General features: G+C 32.9%; 1 protein-coding gene across 1 annotated transcript in view; it reads right to left on the reverse strand.

Moving 5' to 3' along the window:
- LOC114324284 (thioester-containing protein 1 allele R1) overlaps positions 1-24067 on the reverse strand; it is a 59783-nt gene that overhangs the window by 14403 nt on the left and 21313 nt on the right. The window contains exons 3-14 of the mRNA XM_028272085.2: positions 23206-23439; positions 22704-22954; positions 22278-22608; positions 20239-20427; positions 18509-18865; positions 11410-11682; positions 9060-9114; positions 6534-6806; positions 6141-6380; positions 5851-6011; positions 3821-4218; positions 455-677 (exon numbers count right to left, since the gene is read on the reverse strand). Of these exons, the coding sequence (XP_028127886.1) occupies positions 455-677; positions 3821-4218; positions 5851-6011; positions 6141-6380; positions 6534-6806; positions 9060-9114; positions 11410-11682; positions 18509-18865; positions 20239-20427; positions 22278-22608; positions 22704-22954; positions 23206-23439 (2985 nt within the window). The remainder of the gene's footprint in view (positions 1-454; positions 678-3820; positions 4219-5850; positions 6012-6140; positions 6381-6533; positions 6807-9059; positions 9115-11409; positions 11683-18508; positions 18866-20238; positions 20428-22277; positions 22609-22703; positions 22955-23205; positions 23440-24067) is intronic.

The raw sequence follows: 24067 nt of genomic DNA on the forward strand, positions 1-24067 counted from the left end.
GTGTGCGCATGCGCGCAGATCAATATAAATTCACCCTCAATCTCAATCGGGCCTAAAGAAGTATAACTTCAAAAAGTTAGAAAACAGTGCTTTACAGTGGTACGGGTATGTACAAAGAATGACACAGGTGATCGAAAAGAATATCGCATTGGGACTAGGACACTCTGGGAAGAAGACGGAGAAGAAAACCTGCTGTAAGATGGAAAACGTACTTACATAAGAAATGCTATGATAGAAGCCTTAGAACAGAAGGTGACTGGGAGAATAAAGTGCTATGGAAGACGAAAATGGCAAACGTATAATGGGAAAAAAGCCGAAGAAGATAAGAACTGAAACAATTGATATCAGTTCTTTGTTCTTTGATTAATTAAGAAGAGTCTGTTGATATTTATATTATTTTATTTCGTAGTAGAATATCAACAATAAAACACATAATACCTATTCACTACCTTACCAGAGAACTTTCACGCAGTGCCATAACCACGAAAGCAGTCAAAGCTAAACTGTTTCCAGAATTGTTCTGTAATTCGGTATGGATGATGTTGCCTGTTTCATAAAAACTACCATTCTTGCCTTGGACATCAGTTAACCAATTTGTGGAGTTTTCTATAACTCTTTCGTCAATAAAAATGAAGTTTTTGGCTTGGCTCAACGCTAAAACAGTGTAAGCTGTGACCCTAAAAAAGTATAAACCAACTTAAACTTTATTTTTTTGTCTGATTAATATCGACAAAGATTAGTTTACAGTTTTAAAATAAAAGCAAAAGAATTCAATATGACAATTTCATCTCAGAAAACTAAAACAATAGTAATCAGTAAATAATCAAGTAGATGCAAAATAGAAATTGATGGCATCAGTATTGAACAAGTAATGGAAATAAAATACCTTCGAATTACATCGTCCAGCTACGAAGACCTGAACAAAGAGGTAAATAAATAAATAAATAAATAAATAAATAAAGTACAAAAAGTACATTGGAAAAACAGAGTCATGTCTATACAAAAAGAAAAAGAAGTACAAAAATCAAATAGACTAGCAGTGTGCCTTGTTCCTTCAGGGCCCCCGTAAGAATTACTGGCGCCTGTGTGCAAAAAAGGATTTTGGCGCCCCTTAAGGTATTTTGGATCATGTTTTTATTTATTTTTTGAAAGTAGGTAGGTGCTTGAAATAAACCAAAAAGCTGAACTTTAGAAGTCATATTTATAGTCCATTCACTCAAGGTAAAATATTGTAAAACCTCCGACTTTTAAAAAAGCGCTTGGATTGACATGACATTGGGCATATACATATAGCTATGTCAAAGAAAAAAGTGATATTATGCCGATGTGTGCTTTTGCCCTGAATGTGAGTTTCACCCCTTCTCAGGGATGAAAAACCATACGTTTTGTTCTATAAAGATTTTTCTCCAAATCAATACTTTTCAAGTTGTTTGCGAGTAAATATGTTCATTTTTCAACAAAAAAAAAAACACGTTTATAAAAAGTAACTCAAAAAGCCAGTATTTTATCGAAAAAAATATAGCTTATAAACAAATGAAAAAAATGATGTAAGTCCTATATATGAAGTCTGCAGACCCAGTAGAAACAGAGTTGTAGCAAATGAAAAGGAGGTTTATATTTGTCAAATTCCAAATCGAATATTGAAATAACCAAAAAATCAAGCACTTATCAGGAAAAACTCATTATAACTTTTTTAAAGTGTTAAAGAAGCTATATATTTGTTTTTTTAACATCAGAAGTAAGTTACGCTCAAAATAACGTTGGTTTTTTTTGGTAAAAAAAGCGTGAAAATCACCCCCTATAATTAGCATCCCAAATGAAATTAATTGTTACCGCTTCACTATAAGACTACAAGTCACGTTACGTATGTACCGTTTATATGATCTGAAGTTTCATCGATTCAAAGTGCTTATTTTTGAAAATGCTGTAGTTAAAAGGGCTTGCACGAGTCACTAATCACGAGTCTATGCAAATGTTGAACAGCCATATCTTAACCACTTTTTGTCTTACAGGAAAACAAAAAATGCAAAATATTCAAAAAAGCAAAACCTATATTTTTTACTGCTTGCGTTTTTTGGTATCACTAATAATTTTTAAGTTATATGGAAAAAAAGGAATTTTTTCAAGATTAAAAAAAAATTACTTCAAAACCAAATTTTTTCAAATGAGCACTTTTAACCGATGAAACTTACAGATCTTAAATATAAACAATAAATAGTAGGTACCTGTATTATAAAGTAAATGGTAAAGCGGTAATGATTAATTTTATTTGGAATGCTAATTAGGTGGTGATTTTTACGATTTTTTTACCAAAAAAAGGTTGTTTGTTTTTGTTGCTAGAAACTTTTTTAAAGATCAAAAATAAAGCTTTTTTAAAACACTTTAAGGAAGCTGTAATGAATTTTCCCAGAAAAGTGCTTAATTTTATGGTTATTTCATATTGAAATATTCGATTTGGAATACGAGAAATAAGAACCTACTTTTTGGCTACAACTCTGCTTCTACTGAGTTTGCAGACTTCATAAATAAAATTTTTTGTCACTTTTTTGTAAGCTATATTTTGGCATGAGTACTTTGATAAAATAACTAGTTTTTGAGTTATTTGCCAAAAACCGTCTAAAAACGGGGTTTTTTGTTGAAAAATGAACATATATATATATATATATATATATATATATATATATATATTTTAGTGGATGTGTATAGTGGATGTGTGAGTTATTCGTAAGGGGATTTTTCCACATTCTCTATTTCATTTGTTTGATATATATATATATATATATATATATATATATATATATATAAAAGTATTGACATGTGAAAATCTCTATACAACAAAAGTCGCCTAGAATCAGTCAGTTTATCCAATTCCGGACTTATTTTGAACGTATGTTTTTTTACTCCCGAGAATACCCTCAGGTATTCTCGGGCGTATTCCCCTAAGAATACCGTTTTTACCCCTAGGGCAAAAGCACACATCGGCACAATATCACTTCTTTTCTTGTCAGCTACGTGTATGACAAATTTGCTTACAGCAAAAAACCGTGAGCAAATGGACTATTATTTGTAGACTAAAATATCAACATGAAACAAACAGATTGAAATCATAACAAAATAAATTAAAATGCCTGACTTCTGACATGTTGTCGCAAATGGAAATAGGCAGTAATTGGATGATATACTAATAAGATTTCGTGTGTGTTTATACGAAATCCTATTTAATTTCTAAACTGTTATTTTAAAATTAATTTTTGTTTTTTTTTTGTTTGTTTGTTATTTTTTGAATTTTTGACCCTGGGTTTTGGTGCCCCTAAAGGATGGCGCCCGTGTGCATTGCACACTTTGCACATATAGTAGCGGGGGCTCTGTGTGCCTTAATAACGCTAGACATATTAATACTGAGATGAAGTCAAAAATTTATTAAGTCAGTGTAGCAATAATAATCAGAAACAAGACCCGATACAGCCACAACACAAAGACTACTGGAAACGGCACAGATGAGAGTAGGTACTGAGAAGAATTACAGGAAATACACTGAGAGATCGAAAGAGGAGTGAAGACATTAGAAGAAAATGTAACGTACAATGTATAAACGAATACGTACAAATAGAAAAAAAAATGGAATAACCACATAACCAGAATGGAGGAGACATGTGTGCTTAAAATAGCAAGAATAAATCACCAATCGATAGAAGTATTAGCCGACCGCGCAAAAGATGGAGTGACAACCTTTTATAGAGGTATCAATCCGCCAATGAACAAGCAGAATTGCTTATAAAGTGTAAGAAGAAGAATATCGACAAAATTTCCCAAAGCTTACCAAACACTTCCTTTTGAATCCCTCCACTCAAAAGGCGAAAACGATCCATCTTTTCTCTTGAATGTAAGCTGCTGTTGATAGCTTGTTTCCAAATTTTTAACAGCCTCATTTTGGATAGTTGGAGTAAGCTGGTTGCTCACCCTTAAGTATTGCAAAATTACTAAGTTCGACATTAAATGAACCAAATTCTGTTCTCCACAATCAGTCGGCAACCGAATGACGTTGTCCAGATGGATCATAGCTGGAGCCAAGAAGGTTCCCACAGCAGAGACTTCTACTTTTTCTGAACCCTCAACAGCGTTTTTCGGAATAGTGAAGTTTATCGATTTCTTGAAGTTGGGGTTGGTTCTGGCATCGATGAGAACGGATTTCGTGTAATATTCAGTTTCTCCTCCAGGCTGCAAATGAAACATATGAAATAATATAGTACTTAGATAATCTAACAAAAAATCAACAAATGCCAAGAAATCATTAAAATTATGACAATAATATTGACTGATTTTGTCGAAATAAACTGGGTTTGTTTAGAATTATTCTGCCTTCTTTCTGTCGTGTATTTTAGTCAATAGTGAAAGATAGCTAATTGGCTGGAACAGCACATACTCTTCTGTTTTATTATTTCAAAACTTCCTCTACAAGTATTTTCCGAACTCTATTTCTCGCTCTCTGTTTGATCTATCTCTATCTCAGGCCAATTCCCAATTCTTTCACGCTCTCTTGTTACAGTTCTTGTTACAGTCTAATAATCTTAATACAGTTGTTAAATATTTTGATTTTGATTTATTCTGATATATTGCATGTGTTCCAGATTTCTTTAAGTATTTATATGCATGTTGTGCCTTTACTATTCTTTTTTTACATCTGATCTACCACCGCCTTTTTTAAATGTTTTACTTTATTTTATTTTTACATTTAATTAGTTTCTTGGCTGTTATTTTTTAAGATTTTTGTTTTTTATATGTTTAACTTAAGGCTCATTACTCAGAGGCTCAGAGTATTTTGCGAGATTGTCGATCTTCTTCTGCATATGGTTGCTATGTTCGGTTAGGAGGCAAATGTCGTCTGAGAAGTCCTCCAACTGGTTATGTCAGTTCCATCTAATACCTGTTTTTTATCGCTTACTTTCTTCATGATCCAACCCGATATGATTAGGAATAGTATCGGGGGTAGTACACATCCTTGTTTAACTCCGCTTTGTATAGCTTTATCTACTTCCATTTCTGCAGCTTGTTTCAGTCTGACTTTACACCCCTTGTAGAATAATCTGATCAGGTTAATGTATTTCACATCAACCGAATGCACATCAACCGAACTGTTTAGAACAGCAGCATCTAAGATCAGAATAGCCATGATGATTGCCAACCTCCGTCGCGAAGATGGCACGTGAAGAAGAAGAATGTATTTCATCGGTACTCCATATAGTTTCCGAATCTTCCACATTTGTTCTCTGTTTATACCCTTTTCAAAGTCAATAAACAAAAATTATATTTATATTGTTTTGCCATTCACTAGCTTGTTCCTGTTTGTTGCTTCTTAGTTTCTTATCTAGATCTGGCTTCAGTATATTCAATATAATCTTAAATATTTTTTTTTTGATGTGGCACTCAGCAGTGTTATTGTTGGACAATAATTCTCGCATATTAGATCATCCTTTTTTGGTGTCTTAATGATTACACCCTTGTTCCATTCCTTTGGTAGCTCCTCGTCGGCCCATATTTTGTTAAAGAGTTTGTGTAACATTTCTACTGATTCGTTTGCGTCAGCCTTTATTAAATATATCGGAAGGTTGCCACTTCCAGCGGCTTTCCCATTTTTTAGTTGTTACAGTGCTTTTATATTTCTTCTTTCGTATTTTTTACTGTAATGTAATATTAATAATGATTTCATGACCTCGTGTTCATGTGGCAAGTATTCCAGTATTATTGACCAACTCAATATATGACTTATGTAGAAACATTTAATCGCTTAAAAATAAATTTGCATAATAATTAAAAAATAAATGTAAAATAATATCATTAAACCATACTCACTACTACTAATAATTGTTTTTCGACGACGTCTTGATTTTTGGGACTGCTGGCTGTCACTTTGATCGGTATAAAACCACTAGTGCTTGCCACGATTATGAACGATACTGCAGCTGCGCTATTCTTCGCTACTTGCAGTCTTTTTCTGCGATATAATTCCACCCCTAGAAGGAAAAACATCAAAAAGAAAATATTACAGAAATGCTGGTTTTTGACTAAGTAGAAATGTTTCGAAAGAAGGAATTTCTATTTGCACTTATTTTAGCCTTAATAGGATTTTATCATTAACTTACTTTTAACAGTATTATCTTCAGTAGAAGCTATATAATCAAACTTATGTTCAGAATTGTGCAATGTGACATCAACTGTGATATCTTCGTTGACATTATTTTGAACTACGACTGGAATACTTAAGATTTCTCCCCTTTGGACTGAATATGGCAAGTCTAACATCACCACCATGGATTTGGTAACCTTGATTTTCTTTTCTGTAGTAGTTAATCCCAGTCCATGCAAGGGATCCAACGAAAAACCTACGACAAAAACATAAGTACAGTCAGTACCTGCTTGTAAATTTGGACATAGCATGTAAGATTAAGAAATCCGAGATTAATGAAATATAAAAATAATTTACTAAAATAATGAAGATATCCTGTGGACATAACTAGTGACAATTCAGCTCCTACCTGTCACTGACCAAGTGGTCAAAGTATCCGGTAACTTCCTCCTAATAGAAGCCTTTCCTTCATAAGTTGAAAAGTTATTAAACAACCATGTTTCAGCAATATCTTGCGCAAGATAAACTTTGGGTCTATTCCACACTGGTCTGGGTATCCTGCTGAAGGCATAAGGACCCGCCAACGGTGGTCTAGTTGCTGCATGTATAGGAAGACCGAGGCCTCTGTCTGGTTTGACTGTTGAAGGACCGTAGAAAACTGGACGAAGGTAAATATCTTCCACTGAAAAGGTCAGAGATTTGGTCAAGTTGATCAACGTTTGGAAATTTTAAATGCCAAAGATTTTGTGCGTTTCGTAAAGGTATATGTAGAAGGCACCATGTAGAGCAAAAAAAATATTACACCATTATTTTCTAAATTTTCTCAAATACATTTTGGTATGCAAATTGACATCTGGCAACTACGTGCAATACAAGAATCTAAAGATAGACTGTCACTATTAAAAAATAGTAAGTTTCTTTTTAGCACAGTTGTGTCTGGTAGTAAAGTAATAAATAATGTAAATATCAACGAAACTAACATTCATTTGAGCACGCTTCTTCAGTGTTTTCATTACACCCCGTCGTTTCCACAACATCAAACAAAACAAAAATTTGTTTTATTTGATATTACCGATATAAACTGCTCGTCAAAAGTTAGGGATATAGAAAATTCTGCTGAATTTTCATAGTAGATTTTTTCGTGAACAGATTAACGGATTAGGCAATTTTTTTTATTATTTTAGTTTTTTCTTTAGTATTTACACAGTTATCCAAAGGTTTACTCAAACTTTTTTTTGTACTTATACCGGGTGGAAAAAAAGAAATGTTTTTATTATGTTAAGTTTGAGACGCTCTGTAGGGAGGACGAGGTACAAGTGTGAGTATACATCGAAATCGTATTTTAGTCTTATGTTTTGTGAACATTTTGTTTTTTGAATGTCTCTCATATCTTTAGAAACAAAAAAATAGACGGTTTTGTAATTTAACATGTGTTTTAACCGAAAAAAAAGTTTGAGACACCTTGTAGGGAGAAAAAGGCACAAAGGTCAGTATACCTCGATATTGTGTTGTAGTCTCATATTTTGTGAATATTTTATTATTTTAATTTCTCTAATATCTTTAATAACAAAGAAACTAGACGGTATTACTCTTTAATATGTGTTTTAACTGACGACATGCATCACATCACACATGTGAAACATAGAAACACATATTAAAGAGTAATACCGTCTAGTTTCTTTGTTATTAAAGATATCAGAGAAATTAAAAAAATAAAATATTCACAAAATACGACACTACAACATAATATCAAGGTATACTCACCTTTGTGCCTTTTTCTCCCTAGAAGGTGTCTCAAACTTTTGTTTCGGTTAAAACACATGTTAAATTACAAAACCGTCTATTTTTTTGTTTCTAAAGTTATCAGGGACATTCAAACAACAACATGTTCATAAAACATAAGACTACAATAAGATTCTGATGTATACTCACATTTGTACCTCGTTCTCCCTACAGGGTGTCTCAAACTTAACATAAGAAAAGCATTTCTTTTCTTCCACCCGGTATAAGTACAAAAAATAAGTTTGAGTAAACAATTTCACAATTGTGTATATACTAAAGAAAAATCTAAGATAATAAAAAAAAATAGCGGAATCCGTCTGTTCGAGAAAAAATCAACTATGAAAATCAGCATACTTTTCTATATCCCTAACTTTTGACGAGCAGTTTATTTCTAATTGAGGAATCGGTAAGTATTTTTTGCATTGGACAAATATTATATTTGTTACTTTATAAAGCGCAGGTACTTTTTTGATCACTACGAGATAGTTTGGAACATTTGTTTTTATAGTGTCAATGCGATCGTTTTTAGTATCACTGCGAAAATGATTTCGATTCGTGAGTATCATGATATGTTGATTATTTATGGAGAAGCGCACTGCAGCAGTAATTTAGCTGTCCCAATTTATGTGTATCGGCATCAATAAAAGCGAGCTTCTAATCTTCGAACTTTTGTGAATGTTTCTCAAAGATTTTTAGAAACGGGTTCTGTTGCATAGAGAAAATAGCGGAAGAACAAAGAAGTATCCGTCGATTAAATGTAGAAGACAACATTTTAGAAGCTGTGGAGAATAATCCAAATATAAAAATGTCGAAAAACGTTGTTCATAGAACATTTCGGGAATAACTTCTACATCTATATCACTATCAAATACTACACGATTTCCAAGGTGATCTTTCTCCCAACATAATAAATATGGGTTCGATTATATATATCCAAAGTCACAAACGAGTTCTTGTACGACGTGGCCAGATTATTTAATTTTCTGAAAACAAAAATTCACTTATATGGAGAACAGTGTAATTTTTTTTTGGCAACGGTTATTTTTGGAAAAAATGTTAAAGAACTTTTTTGTTCTAAATTGTGTATTATATCCATACCTTAAAGGAACGCACTATTTTCGGAGACACCCGTATAGAGGAACAAAAAACTTACATGTTGGTTTATATCTGTTGATTCTAGTGTTGGTAGCAATGTCAGCACCTGATTCCTAAAAATAAAAAGACGTTATATGCTAACTTTCTCAGAAAAAAATTCTTTCTGCTGTACAAAGTTCAAGTTTTTTGTTTTGATATCATAATTAATGTCAACATTTCAACCATAAATTTCTGCCACATGCATTCGTTATTGCTCTTTGGGTTATGGCTATTTTATAAAATTTTTCCTTCAGCTTCATATTGGAATTTTTCTGCCATACAACACATCACTCGCTTATTTCCACTTGACTCATCCAACCCTAATTCTACTGGAAGCATCTCCGCACTTATTTCCCCATTAGTCTTTAAAACCCGTCCTAGGTACTTAAAAATATTACTTTTCACAATAATTTTACCAGCCAAAGACATCATTTCATATATAGTAACTCTATACTAAAATCACAATAAAGATGCACTAGAAATAAACAAACCAAGACACGTTGAATGTTACGAGTAGCACTCACGAATCATGATTTACAATATATAAACTTTTGTAAATCATAATTTACACTGTATATACATTGTAAATTATGATTTGCAAGGCACGTTCGTAAAATTCAACGTGTATTTTGTAGATTGGTCAAAAAGTTGCAATAGAATGGCCAGCTAGATCTCCAGATTTCAATCCATTAAATTTTTTACTCTGTAACTATCTAAAATCAACCTTTAACGCATTTTGCAAAATATAAAATCAAATGGGTAAATACTTTTTCAAAATCTTCCAAATTACTTATGTGTTATTTGACTTATTTGTGAGAATTTGCCACCCCCAATATAGGGTTAAAGCTGCCAGAATTATTTTTGAATAAAAATTGGTACCCTTCGATATAAAAATCGACCGTTTTTTGGATTTTTTTCAAACCGTTTATTTTGCCGAGTTTTAAAGGTGTAAATACACTAAGCATCAAAATTAACGCACCACTTTAAAAATGGGACATTTTTGATGTCTCGTATTTTCTAAACCTGTTGTCCGATTTTAGTGATTTCTTAGTATATTATAGCTTTATTCTTCAAGAATGTCGGTTTAATAATATTATTGCTAAACAGGTAAGTGTCATTACATACCGATTGTAACAATCACACTGTGATTTTTCCTCAAAGTTTAAAACACCCTGTGAAATATTCTAGCGTATATAAAATATTAAAATTAAAACTCAACTGTAGCCTTAGGCTTTCTTAGGCTTTCTTAAAATTCTACTTTTTGATTAATTCGCTTATGTGGGATAATAAAAAAGTTAGGTACTTTAACAACTAGCCATGTTATTCATGAATACATGGTGCTTCTAAATAAGTGCGACAAACTTTAAGGGGCAATTTTGCATGCAAAAATAATGACCGTTTGGTTTATAAACATATGTCCATAAACCACAAATGCTTCGTTTCCGAGATACGGGATGTTGAATTTTTTCTTACAAACTGACGATTTATTTATTGCTCTAAAACCGGTTGAGATATGCAAATTAAATTTGGTATGTTTTAAGAGGTAGTTATTGTGCATTTTTTGACATACAATTAAGAATTTTATATTCACCATTGGCGTGCATACGGGATGTATCTAAAATGTTTATACCCGTATGCACGCCAATGGTGAATATAAAATTCTTAATTGTATGTCAAAAAACGCGCAATAACTACCTCTTAAAATCTACCAAACCTCATTTGCATATCTCAACCAGTTTTAGAGCAATAAATAAATCTTCAGTTTGTATGAAAAAAAATTCAACATCCCGTATCTCGGAAACAAAGCATTTGTGGACATATGTTTATAAAGCAAACAGTCATTATTTTTCATGAAGAATTACCGCTTAAAGTTTGTCGCACTTATTTAGAAACACCCGGTATTGATGAATAACATGGCTAGTTGTTAAAGTACCTAACTTTTTTATTATCCCACATAAACGAATGAATAAAAAAATATGACGTTAAAAAAACCTGAGGCTATAGTTGAGTTTTAATTTCAGTATTTTATATATGCTAGAATATTCCACAGGGTGATGCGAACTTTCAGGAAAAACACACGGTCGTTGTTACACCCGGTATACAATGATACTTACCTCTTTAGCAATAATATTATTACACCGATTTTTGGAAGAAGTAAGCTATAATATGCTAAAAAAATCACTCACATCGGACAACAGGTTTAGGAAATACAAGACATCAAAACTGTCCCATTTTTAAGGTGGTGCGTTAATTTTAATGCTTAGTGTATTTTAGTTTGGGAAACCATGTATACCAAGGGTCCCTTAACCAAACTTACCAACTATAACAAATATAGGTATAGACCTTAAAAGCATATGAAAGTTACTTACAAATATAGCATTGTGTAAATTGCTAGCTCCAGGATACCACGATAGCTTCATCTTGGAGTTACTTCGGAAATGAGGATACGGTGTTCCGTGGGCCACATCGTACATCTTTAATTCCTCTGCGATACTTCCCAATGACAGATCATAACCGTCTTTCAGACGTGCTACGTTTTCATCTACAGCCATTAAACCTATATAAGAATTCTGCTGAGCTGTGATAGTAAACTCTACATCAAGGTTTGGTTCGCTTTCAAAAGTATTGAGTTGGAAATCAACCTAAAAAAGACAAACAAACGTTAACCACTATATGTATTGTCATTACATTTAGTACAGTGGAACCTCGATAACTCGGATTAATCGGGACCGCGACCGATCCGGGTTATCGAAAATCCGAGATAGCCGGAGAATATGGTAAAAATTAATAAAATACGGTATACTTACAGATAAACTCCGTTAGAATTGAAATAACATGTAATATTTTTATAAATATGCACAGTATTCACAGTAATACCTACTCATTAAAATTACTAAAAAACACCAAACCCAAACGTAAGCAAATGGAAGCGAACAATACAAGACACACAATACTAAAGACCATTGTTTATAAAAGAATTTTTTAAATAGTCTTTCCTAAACAATGCTGACAGTTTGAAATAAAAAGGAATAGATACTACAGACAGGTGGCTGTTGTTTCTGCGGCGTGTTCTATGAGTCATTTTTAATATCGTATAGTTCAAATTACGCACATACACATTATCTCTCAAATATTATATTACATACATTTTTATTGTTGAAAGGTTTGTCTGATAATTAACTATTTTGATTGGAAATAAGCCACAATTAAATTGAAAAATACAAAATATTGAAAATCAAAATGTTTATCTGATGAAAATCGGTCCGGGTTAGCCGGACTTCCGGGTTATCGGGGGCCGACTTATCGGGGTTCCACTGTACGTTCTTTAAAGGTAAAATATTGCAAAACATCTAAATTTTAAAGAACCGCATGGATCCACATGAAATTTGGCATATACATAGCTAATAAGTCAAAGAAACAAAGTGATATTGTGCCGATGTGTGCTTTTGTCCTAGGGATGAGTTTCACCCCATTTTGGGGCTGAACAATATATGTTCGAAATAAGTCCGGAAATGGATAAAATTACTAATTCTAAGAAACTTTTGTTATATAAAGTTTTTTCACCAAGTTAATACTTTTCCAGTTATTTGCGAGTGAATATTTTAATTTTTCTACAAAATATCCACGTTTTCAGACGGTTTTTCGCAAATAACTCAAAATCTAAGTATTTGGCCGAAAAAAAATTCCTATCAAAAATATAGCACGTAAAAAAGTAAAAACATGGTGTATATATTAGGTTACTATACCTAGTAGAAGCAGAGTTATAGCTAATGAAAAATAGGTTCATATTCGTCAACTTCCAAATCGAATATTTTAACGTGCCATAACCAAAAAACGAAGCACTTTTTTGGGGAAAACTAATTTTAACTTTTTTAAAGTGTTTAAAAAGTAAACAAGTTACGCTCAAAATAAAGTTGGTCCCTTTTTTTGGTAAGAAATCGGGAAAATCACCCCCTAATTAGCAGTTCAAATGAACTTAATTGTTACCACTTCGCAAGTTTTTTACTCGCGTATGTATTGATCATATGATCTGTAAGTTTCATCGGTTCAAAGTCCTTATTTTTGAAAAAGCTGTAGTTAAAAGGGCTTGAACGAGTCACTTATCACGAGTGTATGCAAATTTAGAAACACCGAATCCTAACCAATTTTTGTCTTACAGAAAAACAAAAAATACAAAGTATTCAGAAAAGTAAAGCCAACCTTTTTTATTGTTTAAGATTTTTTGTATCTCTAACAATCTTTAAGTTATTTTGAAAAAAAGCATTTTTTTCAAAATGAACGTTTTTAAAATTTTACTTTAAAAAACAAATTTTTTCAAAAATAAGCACTTTGAATCGATGAAACTTACAGATCATATAAACACAACATAAGTAAATAAGTAACTTGTGAAGCGGTAACGATTTATTTCATTTAAGTTGCTAATTGGGGGGTGATCTTCCTAATTTTGTTTGCCAAAACAAAAGGGACCAACTTTATTTTGAGCGTAACTTGCTTACAATTGATGCTAGAAATTTTTCTTATAAAAACAGAAATAAAGTTTTTTTTAAACACACAAAAGTTGTAATGTATTTTCCCCAATAATGCTTCATTATTTGAATATTTCACATTGAATTATTCTATTTGTAATTTTTCGAATATGAACCTATTTTTCATTAGCTGTAACTCTGCTTTTGCTAGGTATATAGACCTAATGTATACACCATTTGTTTCACTTTTTTATAGGCTATAGTTTTGTTAAGAATATTTTTTTCGACAAAATGCTTAGGTTTTGAGTTATTTGCGAAAAACCGTCTAAAAGCGTGGTTATTTTGTTGAAAAATGAACATATTCACTTGCAAATAACTCGAAAAGTATTGACTTGGTGAAAAAACTCTATAGAACAAAAGTTGCTTAAAATTAGTCAGTTTATCCATTTCGGGACTTATCTTGGACATATATTTTTTCACCCCCGAGATGGGGTGAAACTCACCCCCAGGGCAAAAGCACACATCGGCACCATATCACTTTTTTTCTTTGACATGTTGGCTATGCGTATGCCAAATTTCATGTCAATCTAAGCGGTTCTTTAAAATTTACAGCAAAAACCGTGAAAGAATGTACTAATTAGAGAATATATCAATATAGAAATTAAATATAATACATAATAATATTAGGAAACACTGTTTTGAATAAACACAATAGAATACAATAACGCATCATTCCTATATTAGATCGACTTTTAGAAGGGATTTGATAGAGGTAGACTTACATGTGTAGGATCTTTTGTATAATAAACAATTGAAAGCCTCTATCAACGTTAACGATTACTGGAATATAAATAGAGAAATAAGAATACGCATTAAAAAAAAACCAGAGCTGCCTTCTATAAACTAAAGAAAATTCTTGAGATATCACGTTAAACCTTAAAATCAGATTAATGCGCTGTAGTATGGATAAGATTGATCCAAAAGATGACATAACCCAGACATCCAAAGTGAAAGTTCTCCTCCAACACCAAATTGTTCTATGTGGTCCACATAATGTTCAGAAAAAAGTCACACCATTTTGAGCGTCGGGTTTGTGGGGGGGAGAGGGGGGAGAAATCGGTAAATTCATAGTTTTTTGCGTTTTTCGTCAATATTTCTAAAACTATGCGGTTTAACATGAACAACCTTTTATAAAAAAATGTTCTACATTAAATTATAAATAAAAAAGGTCCAATGCATAATCCTTCTAAAATGAACGGTTCCAAAGTTACAGAGGTAGTATAATACAATTGGTCCAAAAAAAGGCCTAACCCAGACATCAAAAATAATAGTTTTCCTCCAACACCAAATTGTTCTATATGGTCCACATATGGTTCAGTAAAAAGTTACACCATTTTGATCGTCCGGTTTGGGGGGGAGATGGGGGAGAAATCGGTAAATTAATAGTTTTTTTTAAGTTTTTCGTCAATATTTCTAAAACTATGCTTTAGCGTAAACAATATTCTATACAAAAATGTTCTACATAAAATTTCAAACAAAAAAGGTCCGTATATAATTGTTATAAAATCAACGGTTCCAGAGTTACGGAGGGTGAAAAGTGGAGGTTTTTGATACTTTTTATATTTTTTGGGCAATTGATGATTATTTTGGGTGGTGAGGTTGACGTTTCTTCAAGGGCTTATCACTAATATACCATCGGCCACTGAAATAGCAAATTTGATTTATAAAACCCAATCCTGTTAAACAAAATCAGTAGGAAATTGCCCAAAAAATATAAAAAGTATCGAAAAGCTCCACTTTTCACCCTCCGTAACTCTGGAACCGTTGATTTTATAACAATTATTTATAGAACCTTTTTTGTTTTAAATTTTATGTAGAACATTTTTTTATAGAACATTGTTTACGCTAAATCATAGTTTTAGAAATATTGACGAAAAACGTAAAAAAACGACTAATTTACCGACTTCTCCCCCATCTCCCCCCCAAACTGGACGCTCAAAATGGTGTAACTTTTTACTGAACAATATGTGGACCATATAGAACAATTTGGTGTTGGAGGAAAAGTTTTACTTTGGATGTTTAGGTTAGGCCTTTTTTGGACCAATTATACTATACTACCTCCGTAACTTTGAAACCGTTAATTCTAGAAGGATTATGCATAGGGCCTTTTTTATTTAAAATTTAATGTAGAACATTTTTGTAAAGAAGGTTGTTTATGTTAAATCGTATAGTTTTGGAAATATTTACGAAAAACGTAAAAAACTACGATTTCACCGATTTCTCCCCCCTCTCCCCCCCCCCCCAAACCCGACGCTCAAAATGGTGTAACTTTTTTCCGAACATTATGTGGACCATATAGAACAATTTGGTGTTGGAGGATAACTTTGACTTTGGATGTCTGGGTTTGGGCCTAGTTATACCATACTACTGCTACATATTCTCCACATTGCTGTATGGCATGGAGAGTTGGACCCTTACAGAGACACTAATGAAAAATTGAAGGAATTTGAGATGTGGATCTATCGACGAATATTACGGATCAGTTGGGTTCATCGAATAAAAAATGAAACAGTTTTACATCGAATGAATAAGAGCACAAAAATAACAAAAGCAATAAAAGTTCGAATGTTACAATAATTCGGCCATGTAATGAGACATCCAGAGAGGTATAACCTTCTACACCTTATAATACAGGGCAAGATCGCCGGAAGAAGAGGCCTAGGCCAAAGAAAAACATCCTGGCTCCAAAATCTCCGTGACTGGTATCAAGAGACCACAGCTAATCTGTTTAGAGCTGCCGTAAATAAAGTTATTATTGTCAACATGATCGCCAACGTTCGATAATTGGACAGGTTACTGAAAGAAAAAGAAGAAAGGAAGAAGAAGAAGAAGAAGAAGAAGAAGAAGAAGAAGAAAAGTGTTTTAAAGTACATATGCTATTAGTCTAGGCGCCAAATAGAGGTCACCGTGTCATTTTCAATTCTGATGGACAAACTCAACGGTTTCTTATGGATTTTGGGCTGTTAATTACGAATTTCGAGGGGGGATTTCGATCCGAATGGTCAAAAAATTGTTATAAACAATTTAATTGTTTATAAATTGTTTATAAGGCTCTGGCTCATAAACTAAAAGAGATAAAAAAATGTTTCAAATAAAATTTGTTCCCTAATAAAAAACGAGGAAACAACCGTTTACTAAACTTAAATTCGACAATTAGAACTCAAGATATTGTAAAATTAGTGCACAATGCAAATTGCAAATTGCAAAATAAGTATTTTTACAAGCTTTATCGATCGTAACTCGGCTTGTACGCATGCAAATGAGCCTTATAAGGCGTCCTTTTAAAGCTTCATTAAGAGGCTTCCAAACAAAGTTTGTTAAATTATTTGATCTTCATTTGTTTTAAAGTTATACCCGTTTGAAGTTATAATTTTCTTAAAAAATTGTACATTAATTTGTTTATAAAGGTGTCAAGCAAACTTGAGCTATAAACATTTATACATTAATTAACAATAATGATAAAACAACTCAAAAGGAACAATTTGAGCTTAGAAAATGTTCGTAAGTTTATTTTTGGCTAAGATGTCGATATTTTAATGGCGCGCTATGAGGCGCAAGATTGGCTCACAGTCAAGTAAGTATGTATTCTTCGACGCTTTATCGATCGTAACTCAGCTTCTACGCATGAAAATGAGCCAATATGTGATATCCATATAAAAATGGATCGAGTTCTTTTGCAGCATCATCATTGCATATAAAACGAGCATTTATGATGTGGCGGATACACACAATTGACGGGACTTGATGATGCTGCAAAAGAACTAGATCCACTTTATATGGATATCATATAGATAATTAGACTCTGAAGCCTCAAAAAGTTTTAGTTTTACTGCCTACAAGAACAGACTTGTACCACCATGTAACTGTTAAAATTTCGCTAAGAACTTATGCAGATGTAAAAAAGCTGATATTCCCTGTATATCTCTATGCAGATTTGCAGATGCATGAAAAAAATGGTTGTAAAAATAGTATTAATAAATAATATCAACTTACTTTTTAGTTATACTTCTGAAATATTAGTTTTTAATGTTTTTTTTCTCATTTAGTGCAAAAAATAGAAGACAATGTAAATAGAATGAAAGGTGATACGCGGTACAGTATGATGATTTAATTATAAGAATTATATGATAAAATTTTATTAGGATCTTCAAAAATGAAAAATGAGGATAACGTATGTATACATAGAAATTATAATTTGCATCGAGAAGTTAGCGCGTAAACCTTTACGCGGTGAGCCGATCTTGCTCCTCATAGCGCGCGCCATTCAAATATCGACATCTTGGCCAAAAATAAACTTATGAACATTTTCATAACCTCAAATTGTTCCTTTTGAGTTTTTCTACCATTATTGTTCATTAAAGTATAAATGTTTATAGCTCAAATTTGGTTGGAACCCTTATAAACAAATGAATGTACAATATTTTTAAGAAAATTGTAACTTCAAACGGGTATAACTTTAAAACAAATGAAGATCAAGTAATTTAATAAACTTTGTTTAGAAGCCTGTTAACTAAGCTTTAAAACGACGCTTTCTAAGACTTATTTGCATGCGTAGAAGCCGAGTTACGATCGATAAAGCTTCGAAAAATACTTATTTTGCAATTTGCAATTTGCATTGTGCATTAATTTTACAATATCTTGAGTTCTAATTGTTAGATTTAAGTTTAGTAAACGGTTTTTTCTTCGTTTTTTATTAAGGAACAAATTTTATGTGAAACATTTTTTTATCTCTTTTAGTTTATGAGCCAGAGCCTTATAAACAATTTATAAACAATTAAATTGTTTATAACAATTTTTTGACCACTCGGATCGAAATCCCTCCTCGAAATTCGTAATCAGCAGCCCAAAATCCATAAGAAACCGTTGAGTTTGTCCGTCAGAATTGAATATGACACGGTGACCCCTCTGGCGCCTAGACTATATATGGTGTAAAATTACTTACAAAATTCTGTAGGAGACCATCGATCTCGATATCCAAAGCATCTCCAATCATTTCTCCATTTTCAGTTACATAATAGACGATCAAATGACAAACAGGAACCATGGCATGAGTGGCAGTAAAGTGAAAATTGAATTGCTTTCGGTTCTCTATTTGAAAACTATTCGTACTGATCACATCTCCGCGCGCCATCAGAATATAGTTTAAGTACTGCATTGGCTTGGTGCTGTTGACCGAAATATCCACGTCCAGGTTGACGATAGGGCGGTCGGTTTCTAGAGTGGCTTGGAGGAAGTTGCCACTGAAGGAGACTGCGGCTGGAATGGGAGTGCTTCTTTCTTTGAGATCGCGGAACTCAACCTAAAATACAGCAAAAGTGTTATTAGCATTGTCATATTTATTGGTTCACCGTATAATACGTTCACCGTTCACCTAACTAATAACTTCATCTGCCAGCTGATAGAGCTAGATGTAGATGAACTTCTAGAATCAATATATCTACTTAAAAATAACAAATTAAACACGTCGCGCGTCGAACAATATGTTTTTTATGAAAAGAGACATGCCCATATTTTCTATAAAACACTATCACACCAACTATGGCAAATTCTCTCCAATTAACAGGATTCAGACACTGAAAATGACTTTAGTCAATCTTATGATCTGGTGGATACATGATATGTAAGATTTAAGCACTGCCTGACTGAGTATGTAAGGAATCGAAGATGAGTGACCTTTACCTTGGAGTCTTCATTTCATTTGATTTTAATTGTCAGAGATATTCATTTAATAATATTTTCATGAATTTTAATTTACTTAAATTATAATCATTTGTTTAACAATATTTATTAATTATTTAATACTTAGTTTAGTATTTGTGTTATGGTTAGGATACTTTATTTTTGTTATTTGTAAAAATGGGGACATCCCTTAATAAATAAATAAATAAATAAATAAAGTCCGGGCCGAACCATGAGATGGCGACTCTAATGAATTTTCCATCCTAGGTAGCTATCCTTCAAAAGCAAGCTGTCAAAATTGCATATCATTCGGATTAATATTTATCCAGTTACATGCTTCAAGTGAGGCTACTTTTGAGATTTTTGTGAACAATGGATTCAAAGCAATTTCGTGAATCGATTTATCATTATTTGATGGGGAAAAAATACCATCCAAACTGAGCAATGGCTCGAAAAGTGTTACCGGGAGGCTGCTCTATCGATTACAATTATTAAAAGATAATTTTCTGAATTAAAACACGGTCTACCAACACCAATGATGCTGAGTGGTCTGGAAGGCTAAATGATACAGTTATTTCCGAAAACATCGAAAAAACTGAAAATTATTATAGAAAAGCACAAAGTAAAGTTGCAAGGGATACCTGATACTCTAAATTTGTCAAAATATAGCGATTTGTTATTAGAACATATTGTTATTTCACAGTTTCGCTAAGACAATGCACCGTGTCACAAATATATGAAAACGATAACAGAAATGCACGAATTGGACTTTAAATTGCTGTGTTTTACAAGGGCGACATCGAAAAATTAGAAGTGTGTTGAAATGATAGTATGAGCGCTAAAGCAGATTATTTTGATGAATAAAGACTACTTTTTGCAAAAAAATGTTGTTTTACTAGTTATAGCCGGGACTATAGACCGACATAAAGTCAACAAAAAAAGTATAATATGGTAAGTAAATTGTAAAATAATGTTTTGTACGTATTTTCTTACCTCTATTCTCAATGCAGTTCCATTTGTAACATTAGCTGGAGTCAGGTATTCCAGCTTCAAAAAACCATTATTATCTAAAGTGTACCTGTTTTCTTCATATACTTCATCTACTCTGGAATATCCGTGTTTAACAATAACTTCCTGAGGATTGATTTTTATTGGTGTGCCATCGTGGTTGGATACTTTGACCTAAAACATTGATTGAACAAAAACTATAATAGCAACCAATAATAAGACAAACTGTTTATTAGAACAAATTAAAATATTGCATAATTTGATTTGATACTTGACAATTATTTGCTTTATATACAGGGTGAATTTTTCGTCAGACTGTAACATTCTTTGCAGAATATTAAGTACAACATTTTGCAGTAGTGATAGCAAATGGTTATTCAGAAAATCCAGATATATAGCACCATTCACACAGCCGACAAAAAAGTGGGTCAATCACATAGTCCCCAACAATAGGTACCCCCCAAACATTTACAGACCACCTCGTTTGACTATGACTGTTGATAAAGTGGGGATTGTTTAATGCATATTAATGAAAATTATGCCAATTTACTGTTATATTTTTGTGAAATGTAGCCCATCTCAAAATAGCACATAATCGAAAAAAGGAAGATCATTGTCAAAAGGCTAATCTGCAATAATAATCATCGACTGTCAATTCTTGAGGTAACTATATACAGGGTGTCCAGAAACTCCCCCGACAAACGAAAACAGGAGATTCTTCAGATAATTTTAAGACAATTTAACCCAATTCACCTAGTCCTAAAATGCTTCCTAAGGGAGCTAGAGCTCTTTGAAGATGGGGTCTTGGAATTAGTTTTTCTTAAATATCTCCAGAACGCTTTTATTTGGAAAAACGAAAACTGGTAGACTTATTTATCTTTCAGAGATAAATCGATTTCATCGATTATAAATTTCTAGTACCGGTCATAGACGCCCGTTTTGGGTAGGGCAACGGATATTTTATCGTATAACTTTTTTGTCTTTACCTTTTGAACATTTTTGATACTGTATTATTAAATTCTGAGGTATTTTAGCACTAAAAGGTACTCTTGCTTTAAGTCGGTAGGATTAACCGTTTTCTATAAAAATCGATTTGAACATTTTTCGTTCATTGAATTAAAAAGAAATTTAAAAAAATTCAAAAAAGGACGGTGTATTTTACAGATTTAAAGCAAGAGTAACTTTTAGTACTAGAATATCTTATAATTTTTTCACCAAGTGTCAAAATATTTAAAAATCAAAATTAAAAAAGTTATGCGATAAAATAACCGTTGGCCTACCCAAAACGGACGCATATGACCAGTACTAGAATTTCGCAACTGAGGGAATCGATTTAACTCTGGAAGATAAATAAATGTACCAGTTTCCGTTTTTCTAAATATTTTTTTTTTAATTTTTTTTTTCAAATTTAACAAAAAAAAATTTTGAAATCGATTTTTCTAGAAAACGGTGCATCCCACCGACTTAAAGAAAGAGTACCTTTTAGTACTAGAATACCTCACAATTTCATAATCCAGTGTAAAAAATGCTTAGAAGTTAAACATAAAAAAGTTATACGATAAAATACCCGTTGCCCTACCCAAAACGAGCGCCTATGACTGATACTAGAAATTTGTAATTAATGTAGTCGATTTATCTCTGGAAGATAAGTAAGGGTACCAGTTTTCGTTTTTTTAAATAGAAGCGTTCTGGAGATATTTAAGAAAAACTAATTCTAAGACGCCATCTTCAAAGAGTTCTAGCTCTCTTAGGAAGCATTTTCGGACTAGGTGAATTGCGTTAAATTGTCTTAAAATTATCTGAAGAATATCCGGTCTTCGTTTGTCGGGAGAGTTTCTGGACACCCTGTATATGCGGTAGTGTACCGTTTGAAAAAATTAAATATATGGTAGGCCCTGTTGTTATTTTTGCTATTTTGCAATTTTCACGGCACTCCCAGTCTTAAGTACTCTTTAAACAATTCATTACAAATACCATGAACCAAATCCAAACTGAACCTGCTAGGAATAGACAATCCTACTTACGTATGCTGTATATTTCAGCCCCGGTTTGAAATAGTCAGCCGACTTGATCAGATCCATATGGTAGTCATATTTATGAATATGTATCTCCATACTGTTGTTTTGCCTTCTTCCAGTTAGCTTTTCTTCAACAGCAACATCTAAAATAACTATTCTCTCATATTCATCGTTGAGCTGTAAATCACGTTCTATGTCGAATTCAACAGTTTCGCTACCGTCAATTGGGAAAACTTTTCGAATAGGGTTCTGGAATATGGGCTGGATTACTCCGGAGTATATGGTCGGGTAAACTGATACTGTAGCTTCTCCTTTTACCTTATTCCCTTGGTTGTATCTAAAAATAAAAGTAATGAAAGGATAGCAAACACATATTCACTGTTTGTATTAAAAAAACTCTACCATATAAAAAAGTAAGGGAAGTATACTTACTTTGTATCAATCTTTGCTCTAATGACATTACCCTTGAAGGTAACGTGTCTTTGGGAGTCAATATTGACCATAAACTTTGGCAAAATATACTCAACAACTTCGATGGACTTGTGATAGGTCTGTCCGTGTATTTCCACTGATATATTCCACTTGCCTAAAACGGGGTGTTGTCCTAAGTTCACCTCGCCAGTGAAGACTCCCCTCACAGCCTCAATTCTCCTCCAGTCCTTCACTACATTGCCAGAACCATCCTATAATTTTAACAAGTTTACAAACTGCTTTTGGTTTTAACAAAAATTATATTCGTATCAGGTATCTAAGAGATTCATTAATATTTAACTGAGCTAGGTGCTGCTGTTCGAGGTGTGAAATTACATAAACAAAGGATCTATCTGTTTTATGAAATGATCCCTTGTTTATGTAATTTCACACATCGAACAATAGCACCTCGCAGAACTAAGCATTAACGAGTCTCTTACATACCCGGTACTACTATACTTACGGAGACCAATATATGCAATGGTTCATTCCTGACCTCTGCAGCTGGTTTTAGTTGAGAGTTTAATACAATAGCTCTGAAGAGAATGGTACTACCAGGTCTGTACACTTGCCTATCGGTTTGGACAAGTACTGTATACGATTTTTTGAGGAACTGCAGCGGGTAACCGGTAACGAAATCGGCTCCTCCGGTACCACGAATCTCCAGTTCATATTCTCCGTCTTCGAGATTACCAACCTACAAACATCAATCAAAAATACATCAGACACTTCATATAAATATACGCTTTTTCAATTGAAACCCATCTTTGGCCAGGTTAGCCTTGGAAACAATAATTAATCACTAAACTGACATTTTGAAAGGTTAGTTATGTTTGTAAACGTCATACTGATCAGTTCCTATCATTTGTATTTGACTGCGATTTTAAGAATGGTGATTTAAAAAGGGTTTTATGTTAAGAAGCCGTCCAAAAATAATCAGCGTGCGGTCATTCATTTTTTGTTGATATTTTTTTCGACTATAAAGGACCCTTGTTCATATAGTTTACGGTACCTAGACCTAGAGTGTATATCAACCCAAACCTGTGTAATGAAACTTTGAACAAGGTCCATCAAGCAACATGAAGAGACCGTTCAAGAATGTTCTGACCTGGTGTCAAAGATGCACTTCAGAACCAGCCTCGTAGCAATGGTACTGTTACAGAAAAAATATTGACAAATTAAATTGCTAGATTTTAGTTTGTTTGTTTGTAATTATCTTTTTTTTTTTTTGGAGGTGAGAATCTTCAAAAGACCCTCTGGGAAGGTGTCCCAGGTGTGTCGGATTCAGTCCAGCACGCTTCACTGCGGGCCGAGGCCGCCTACCG

Source organism: Diabrotica virgifera, chromosome 1, assembly GCF_917563875.1.
Source record: "Diabrotica virgifera virgifera chromosome 1, PGI_DIABVI_V3a".
NCBI classification, from domain to species: domain Eukaryota; kingdom Metazoa; phylum Arthropoda; class Insecta; order Coleoptera; family Chrysomelidae; genus Diabrotica; species Diabrotica virgifera.